The 9,737-nt window shown below is 37.8% G+C and overlaps 1 protein-coding gene across 9 annotated transcripts in view; it reads right to left on the bottom strand.

Moving 5' to 3' along the window:
• Positions 1–1,187: 1,187 nt before the first annotated feature.
• The window catches only part of ep400 (E1A binding protein p400), a 67,589-nt gene continuing 59,039 nt past the window's right edge, over positions 1,188–9,737 (bottom strand). For 8 of the 9 annotated variants that reach the window (XM_028824626.2, XM_028824628.2, XM_051920979.1 and 5 more), the window contains 8 exons: positions 9,177–9,378; positions 8,933–9,099; positions 8,540–8,653; positions 7,519–7,696; positions 7,198–7,328; positions 6,822–6,950; positions 6,637–6,711; positions 1,188–3,044 (listed from right to left, as the gene is read on the bottom strand). In XM_028824626.2, the coding sequence (XP_028680459.2) occupies positions 2,766–3,044; positions 6,637–6,711; positions 6,822–6,950; positions 7,198–7,328; positions 7,519–7,696; positions 8,540–8,653; positions 8,933–9,099; positions 9,177–9,378 (1,275 nt within the window). In that variant the 3' untranslated portion in view covers positions 1,188–2,765. The remainder of the gene's footprint in view (positions 3,045–6,636; positions 6,712–6,821; positions 6,951–7,197; positions 7,329–7,518; positions 7,697–8,539; positions 8,654–8,932; positions 9,100–9,176; positions 9,379–9,737) is intronic. The other variant, XM_028824630.2, reaches the window with a different exon arrangement.

Here is a 9,737-nt window from a genome sequence, read left to right as displayed (position 1 = left end):
TTCTGCAATGAGTTCACAGCCTCGACACAGTTTAATGCAAAATTGGTAGATTTTTTTAATTTCATCTTTCAAAAGTTTCGCCATTTTTACATCGAGTTGGAAATTTAATATATTTGTGTATTTTACGTATTAGATTTCATAATAAATGACACATTAGAACTACAGTACTTAAAATTATCAGAGATCATGTACATCCATCCATTATCCAACCCGCTATATCCTAACTACAGGGTCACGGGGGTCTGCTGGAGCCAATCCCGGCCAACACAGGGCGCAAGGCAGGAAACAAACCCCGGGCAGGGCGCCAGCCCACCGCAGGGCAGATCATGTACACTATCGGTCAAATGTTTGGAATAACCCCCAGTTTCAAGTTTTTAAAAGAAATTAATAGCTCTTTTACCAAAATACCATATGAAAGCAGGACAAAGACATTATTGTTGCTTGAAATGCCACTCCCTTAGTTTATCCTTAGTCATTTTAAATGCTAATCAGAATTTACAAGGTTTCAATTTCTATCAAAAACATGACATGGCAGACTTTTCATTGCTATGGTCCTATAGCATCAAAGCACAGCCTGCCAGGTTCAGAAACATTCACATTGCTCAAATGTGCGATACTCCCTTCCACACATCTGCAGTCAAGTCACCTCCCATAACCAAGTCCTTTTTTATTTATTTTGTTTTTAATAACCTGGTTCATTTCAAGCTCTTTGCTCTGCAGGCTCATTCATGTCCAACATCAGGAAGCAGGTAGCTATGGCCAAACTGGCTAGGGGATGAGTGGTCATTGGTTCATCCATTCTGGTTTAGTTAACTTTAACTTTCACACCAGCCCTGAAAACACAAAGCAAATCCCTGGAGATGTCTAAAGTGCATATGAACACACCAAAAGAACAAGGATAGCTACTTTGGTATTCTGTTTTATCATCTTTTTTTATGCAAGAACACATACTGTAGTATAAGTGGTGCCTTAACTGGGATGGACAGAATTCTTGTTGAAATTCCTGCAGTTTTTTTTGGTAGAGTATTTGTGCTGGCCACCGTAAAAGTGAGCTTCATCCACAAAAGGAAAGCAGCACATTCACTGAGTAGCATCAGAGGCAGACAATGATGGGGTAAATAGTGCAGCACGTAAAGTGACAGCCTCCAAACCGGAGTGCTATAAAAACATCAAGCACATCAATACAGTGCACTATAAAAATGTACAATTTATTAGGCCTTTAGCAAGGCTGAAAAAACTGAATTACAGCTATGTTGAAGCCTGCTTTACAAGTACAAATCTGTTGTTTTTCTGGGTTATTTACAGGTTTAAAATAGTTAAATGATAGCCATAATGATACTTTTATAATGCAAACAACTCAATTAGTGATACATATTTACAAAACAGAGACAAGTCTTTACACAGTTAAAAAGGAGAACAAAAAAAAGTACAAATGCATTACTTTATAGTCTTTTTTTTTTTTCTTTACAGTGTTTGGTTTATAATACCAGGATACAAACATATACAAATAAAGAAATATTTTGTTTAAGGTGAAATGCATGAATACTGTAAGACAATGGAGGAGTGAAGAAAGAGGGGAGAGAACAAGCACACACAACAAATGTCACTAAAAATAAGAAAAAAAAATCATATTCCATTATGAAACAAATTACTCTTCCACATTTGGAATGTCTTAACAACTGTTTCTATCACAACAACTGAATTACTCTTCAGTAAAATAAAAAAGGAAAAAAACAAAAAAAAACACATACACAGATATCCCATGTCTTGTAGTAAAGTCTCCCTTACCCTCAAATAATCCACAATTCTAACTGTCCCAAGACCCCCCAACCCTCTCATATTACCCCAAAGCAATTTACTCCTGTGCATATCCACATCATGTCTAAATGACATTATTAATTGCCCATTTTCCATTTCTATTTCCGTTCAATCCAAGTAGGGCTAATGGTCACATTTCACAGATACCTTCATTATATACCAAAAGGCATACAAATAAAACACCCTCTGAATGTTCAGTATTTGCCAGTGGACAAGGTCTCAGACTCTGAAGCTGAATGCAATCCAGCACTTTACAACTTTTGCAAATACTGTTCAATACAAATGTTGCAAGATTTTGGCTGGCGTGTATATATAGTAGCTATTAGACCACCTCTACCTTGAGTCACTTCAGTTCAGCAACAACGTCTGATAAAGATGAGGACAGAAGAAAAAGGTGAAGTACAGTAAGAAGTACTGTCATAATTTGTAACAACAAGAGAAGGCCTTGGGCAAAAACAACTCCAGTGACTCAAGTATGACCACTACAGACAACAAAACCAAGCCTGTTTGTTTTCAATAACATCGCTCCAAGAATATGCATTAAGTCCCAAATAGCAAAGGGTTCACAGCATTTTACTCGCGAACAGCAGCTCAACATCCATCTGTCCAACCATTCTGTAGACTTGCATATTCCATATCAGGACTGCAGGAAGCTCGAGTCATACCTGGTAGTAACCAGCACAAGACAGGAGCAGAGCGTGGACGGACCAAGTAGAAGGTTTACTGGTACATAATGACATGAAAAGAGGTTCCGATTGCTTCGTCATGTTATGGATATGCAGCAGAATTAATTCACTGTGAAAAAGACATTAACTTAATCCCCAATACGAAAGCCCGCATTAAGGGCTTCACTCATCATTCTTTAGAAACGGACAGTTATAAATTCACTGCAAGTATCCCTCTGCCATTCCATGCTGTATTAAGGTTTTCTGCACGGCAGGAAATTCTTAGGTAGGTTTGGTAGGTGCCTTTCCCCGCACAGCCTGTGCAGTTCTGACCTGCACCTTGGCCTGCGCATCAGAAGCTACCTGCGTCTGAGCTGGGCTGTGTGGAGGAGGTGTCTGAATCTGAGGGGAAGTTGCAGTCACCACGGGCTGCTGGATTAACTTAGTCTGCACCACCTGGGTTGGCATGGTACATGTAGACATCACCTGGACCTGCTGCTGACCAGAACTGGTGGCACCGGCAGCAGCCTGGGACAACGTCACAGTCTGTGGCTGTTGAATCTATGAATAAAGAATGAAAAAAGAAACCAGGTTTAATAGTTTAATAGTATATTTTATACATATAGTAAACGTGTTTAATTCTTCAAACGTAATTTGCCAACAATTTCCTTAGATCAAAGCTACTTAATATCAATTCTATTCAAAAATAGAACATGCATACTGCATACAACAACAACAAATGCAGGCAGGGGAATCCAGAGCGATTAAAACTCACGAATGTCACCTGAAAATACAGAATACAGTGTATAGATCTCACAATCATGCAACAAACCACTATTGTCTGGGCAAAGACAAATGAGAAGAGTCAAAATGTAGTTTACTGCATACACTCTGGGAATGCCAAACATCTGTTGTTAAAGCTCCAAGAAGCTAGCGATACTCTGTAGCTCACAAGAGGGCCACTGACGGAAATGTCAAAGTCTAACAGCATTACAAGCTTGTCTTGAAAATGATGGGACACTTTAGACCATTCGATTAAGGCATCGCTTGCATTATAATGGTCCTTTAGGACAACTGCCTGTACACTGGGGCTATCCCCTTTGGGGAAATAATTGGTATACAAATCAGTCCTGTACTTGACAATACAGTGGGATGGCAAACACAAGTGAGAGCTCAAGTTAAATTCAACAAATCAGTAAGCATCAATCAAAAAGAAAAAATTGAGTAATCTGCCCCCTGCTCGCATCGCTCGCCAACACCAACACGTTAGGCATTTCCCAGATCTGCTGTTTGCGACAAATCATGCTGTGCTTTTGGATAAACACGAATATCAACTCTGTCTGATATCTGTCTTTCAAAATTATCATCGCTGACAATTCGTCACATGTTGGTTCATTATATATGCTAGTGTGATCTTTCAGATTCATATACTGTAGAAATCCAAGAGAACTTTTGTCCATGTTTTTCAGATAAATTGTGTAAAGTGCGATACTTTTGGACATATGGATTTGTTTCCATTATTGGCTGTAGAATTTCTAATAGAATCGAAAGAGTTAAACGATCGAATGTATGTTGCATCGCTTCTCAGTGATCATAAATATAAACCTAACTGAATTGTGGTTTTCTTTGAAATTAAACGTGTAGTAGGTTTAATTGTTGCAGGACCATAGATTCTCATAGAGTATGGTCCTTAATTGTGTAAATCTACGTTTTAAGCATTGAATGATGCGAACAGATTGTTGTAGATTCAGATATTTTGCCTGTAGCATTTGTGGATTTCACTTTCACCAAATAAGTCTTTTACTTCTTATGGATACGCCTCTTCATTGGGAAGAAACACTACTTTTCCCTGATGGCAACATGAATTAGATGATCTACAAGTCTCCGACTTCAAATTTACAGCCGAACAGTATCTCCATACTTCTGTCACATCATCTATATCCATATATTCGTTCTCTTCGCTGTTCTGTTATTTCACCAAGTAATAATTTCCATTTGTTTGCGCTAATGTGATCTTTACTATCAGTTTTTAGAGACTTTCGAATTTTAGTACTTACATAATCTCTAATCTGCTCTGTATGTGTATCGTGCCAGTGTTTTTTGAACCTCTTCACGACGTTCTACTTTGTCTTCTGATCCCAACCCTGCTAGGTTTTCAATTCTACTTGGTCCGGGCCAGGCAACTCTCTCTTGCGGGACTTGAAATTATCTCCGAGAAAGTCTCGTCCCACGATTTTCTTTTATAATACGGAGATATATTTATTATTCCTATCTCAATTGACAAGAATAAATTCTTTGGACAGCTCAACATAAAGACTGACACAGCAAATGTGGGTGGAAAATATTTAATACAAGCAGCCCATAGTTGGACGTTGGCTAAAGAAAAAAGACACTTAGGGAGAAGAGAGATCTCTAAAACTAAAGAGAGTATGAAATATATCTTGGCTAATAGCAAAATGCTCTTAAATAAAACAGATCCAGAAATAACACAACAGCAGTGAAAATGCAGAGGAGATCAACTCCATACTTCCTATGTCATGTATCCTCACAACATAATGGCTTCTATTTCAAGCCAAAGTAACATTTAGAGAGATCTCAAAATGCACTTTAAGACATCTGGAAAAATGCAATGTCAGGTACCTGTTGTTCTTTCGGATATCTGAAATGCATTTTTAGATGGACAGATGTTTTTGTCCAACTGGGTAAATTTCAAATATCTCAAATACATTTCCTATTACCTTGAAATGACACACTGCACATTGAGAGATCTCAAAATCAATTCCTGCAGAAATTCCTATTGTTTATGTGGAACACCGTGCCTATTTTAAGGTATCCCAAAAAGATATTCAAATATCTCAAAATGCACAGGAAGTTATTTTGATAGATCTTGCAATGAAATTTATCTGAATATCTGAAAATGGACAGGAAGCTATTTTAAGATATCTAGAAAGCCTTTGGAGAAGTCTAAGTGCACAAGAAGTTGTGTTGAGATATCTTAAAATATAATTTAGATATCTTAAAATTGACTGTTTGGAAGATCTAAAATACATTTAGATATCTCAAATTAAATTTCATGATTCTTGGTTTCTGCACCTTTTCAGGTATCTTAAAATGTATTAAGAGGTCTTGAATTTGATTTCAAGATATCTAAAAAACATTGTCATCTTTAAAAAGACATGAAATTATTTTAACATATCTATCATCATCATTTTCAGATATTTATGTTATCACAAATACTTTTCCAGATTTCTTCAAATAAGGGAAAATAAACAAGCATAGTTTGAGATATCTGGAAACAAGGTTCAGACATCTTAGTCAGCTTCATTTTAGGATATCCGAAATTACATTTTAGAGATTTCTAAATGTTAAGTTGGCTTGCCATAGGCTTCACAACCTGGCCATAGTGAGATGTGTCATTTCTTTTCTCTGGATCTTCACCATAAAAGATAACCACATTAATTTCTGATTTGTGGGCTAAACAAGAACAGCTAAATTAGCAATTCACATTAACATTCAACATAACAAAGTATTATTCTGGCCACTTCTGAATTCGCATATTTTGTTACAAGAGGAGCATGCGCTACTGTAGTCTACTTTGGCAGCATTTGACAAAAGACAAAACTAACTTTAAAGGAATGGCAGTTATCTTAACATATATTAACTGCTTTATTCTACTTCGAATCCGTGTATGGATTCTTATTAACAAAACATTTTGAGTATTACAAGGTTTAATTTATCCGGCATGATCTGATTTGTACATGAACCAATCCATGTTCAAATTATTACAATTCTGATATAATGTATAATAAAGTCCCCTGTGAACTGTGCCCATAATAAAAAAACCCTAGTATTTAGTCACCTGTCACAGAGTTAATGAACTAATCCCGAATTTAGCCAATTATAATAAACAATATGAAGAATGTCCAACATTAGTTGCTGTATGAAGATTCCTTCGAAAACCACAAGTAGGCATTACACTTTCACCACTAGTATAATTCAGGTTTTGTGATAATTAAAAGACTACATTACACTTTAACAAATTAAATTCCAAAAGCAGAACAAAACCAAGAAATATGTGATCATCCCAAATATTAATGAGACATATTCTAAACAAATATTTTAAAAAACGATTATCTTTTCCAAGAACTGTTACCTGTTGTGGTGCAGGCACCATCTGAGGGATATTCGCTATTGCTTGCTGCTGGACAATCTGGGGAAGCTTTGCAACCTTTTGAAAATAATTTTTATTTTTATAGAATGATGGATTTATAATCAATGAAGACGCAGAAGCTAATCTCTCTTAATACTGTGTAGCATATTCAAAACAAGTTCTGTTACCTGCAACTGAGCCTGCACCTGCTGCGTTCCTGCTGACTTCTGTGCTTGGGTAACAGGGGTCGCTAGGTACTGTGTTTTAAGTGCTGCATAGGCCACTTTTTGCTGGGGTTGAGCAGACTGAGCAGCAAGCTGCAGATTAAAATTCAAAACAGTGTTTTAAGACTGAAAAGATGACATTTGAAATGTTAAAAAGACACTTTTTTTCAAAAAACATTTTAAAATTAATGATATAAATCACTAACTGGGCTGTTCAGCTGTCAATTTTAAAACAATAATAAACTATCAGGATTACTGGAGGCTGTGTGCTAGATGTAAAAATGACCATTGTAAAGCAATATGCAAGGTTTCAGTATTATATTAAAATAAAAAAAGTCACCTTCTGCTGGACTGCAGGTTGGCCTTGTCCAACTTGAGGCTGCACGGCTTTCTGCTGTGGAGCCACCTGTGCTGCTCCCTGCTTCTTCAGCTGCAGAAGTTGAAGCGTTGGTGGGAATGCAACCTGACCTCCTGGGAGAAGTCAACAACACGTCATGTCACATTCATTAACTCTAAATAAACCTCTGAAGAATACAATTCAAGATCTGAAGTTATCAGTATCAAGAAAATCTTTTATCTGATTTAATTAAAAATTAGTTAAGTGCTAACAAGTGATTCGAGTCCTACAATGACTTCTGTGACCCAGCAGCATTCACCTTACCTGCTTTCTGTGACTGCCCAATAGCAACACTGATATTTCCCATCGTTACAGGCAATGTGACTCCTGGAGAAGGCACAACAGCCACTGGAGATTTGGTCAATGTGACCTGAGCGGTTTGTGGTGCCTGGGTAGGGATCTGGCCTTGTGACTGAATCTGAGTGGTGGGCATTCTTGCCGGCTATATGTCAGTCAGAGATATGGTGGTGGGGGGGGGGTTTGGGACAAAAAAAAAAAACCACAAAGTTGTGAAACACAATCTGACTTGACAATGGATTATTACTCAATACCTATCAAATAACATACACATTGAACAGATAATTAACAAAGATAAGTTATAAACTGCTTGCAGTGATCCTAAGACGGTGGTTGCAGGTTTTCATTCTAACCCTTTTCCTAATCAGTGACCAGTTTTCACTGATAATTAACTTCCTTTCCCTTCATTTTGGTAGCCCTGTTTTTAAGGATTCAGTCCTCTGAACTGATTCTTTTCTTCATTAAATGACAGCCAAACAAAAATGAGACATGAAAAGAGCCAACAGGTGACCAGCTAACTTGGGGGCTTCAAACTCCAACCAGTTTCTTAATGAAAAGTTATTGAATTCCATGGCTTGTTGCTGCTCTCACTCTGCCACAGAAGATATTTCCAAAACAGTTGATTTTCTGTTTTTTCTAAGAACATCGTCAACATGTTTTGGTGACCTGAGCAGATCAGCCGTACTGAGACCTTCACCTTTCTTTATTTTCAGATACTGCATGATGGACACAGGTGAGCTGGTCATGTGGTGGCTTGTTTTGTGTCTCATTATCCTTTAACTTCTAATTAAGGAAGAAGAAACTAAGGTGTCTAAGACAACTAAGGCAAAAAGAAGTTCATTAGCAGCAAAAACTGGTCGCTAATTAAAAAGGTTAGAATGAAAACCTGCAGCCACTGCAGCCCTACAGGAATGGAGTTGGGGACCCCTGACTTAAGAGGCTACAGTTTTTAACAGTAAGTAAATACAAAATGGAAAAAGTTACTCACCATGCGTGTTACTTGTAGACTGGTGACAGCAGCGGCACTGGTAAGGACTGGACCCCCTCTGGGTCCCGCCATTGTAGCAAGCTGCTGAGTCTGTTGCTGCTTTAACAGCTGATCCTACATAGTAATACACATTTTTAAAATACATGCTTTTATGAAAAGTGCTTAACTTTAGTCCATACCCATTAGAGAAATACACACAAACTTTATGGTTAAGGATGCCATGTCTATTCTGAGAAGATTCTTCACAAAAAATTAAACATACCTGTATACCTGGAGATTAAGATAGTGTTTGGAAATAATTCCAAACTGCCACTACACTAGAGAACTGTCTCTACATTCTTCCTTCATCGAGCACAAGGTTCACGTAAACTGTATGAGCTCCATTATACACACCTGAGTTGGCTTGCCCAGAGACTTGATCTGTGTGGATGGTGCCTGCACTTGGCCTTGAATGTGCACCTGTGCTGCTGCTTGTTGCTGCTGCTGCTGCTGTCTGATTAAGAGCTGGGCATGAGCAAGTGTAGGCTTATTAGCATGAAGAGGCATTCCCGGTGCAGCAGCTGCAGGTACAAATTATGTCATTTTATATTATATCAACCAGACAACATCAATCACACAGAACAAGTCTTTTTTTTACCTGATGGGACTTGCGTGACTGCCGGCCTGGTTTGAGTTTGTACTGGAGCAAGAGTGGTTGAAACTACTGCTGGAGCTGTCACAGGTGCGACAGTTCTGACACTCTGATTTGCTGCAATGGCAACCACCTCAGTTGGAGCAGCAGGAGTTGTCACAGTCCTCTGTTGAGCATGTAAGACTTGAGGAGTGGAGGCACCTGCATTCTATGGAAAAATGTTGAAAAACATGACATTTACAAAAAATGTTACAGTAAAATTTTTTTTACAGAATATTTATCATCTTTCAATCGCTTCTGCATTATGTATTAAAGAGTTTTGATCCTTGTGATTTTCTATCTTCTTAATTTTTTCTAAACTAGAATCAAAGCTTTTCACATACTCATACAGCAACTGGGAAGTTCAGGCAGCAGCAATCACATCTAAAGGTGGTGGTGTGCCACCTTGCAGCCTCATAGTTTTAAAAGGAGTAACCAATGGAAAAAAACCCACCACACTTTGTTTCAAATGTTTCAAATAACTAACCTGAAAAATGTCCTACAGCAATGACAAACCAACTCAAAATA

Source organism: Erpetoichthys calabaricus, chromosome 18 (assembly GCF_900747795.2).
Source record: "Erpetoichthys calabaricus chromosome 18, fErpCal1.3, whole genome shotgun sequence".
NCBI lineage: Eukaryota > Metazoa > Chordata > Cladistia > Polypteriformes > Polypteridae > Erpetoichthys > Erpetoichthys calabaricus.
Note: the sequence above shows the minus strand (reverse complement) of the source record. Positions and strands in the feature narration are given on the sequence as shown.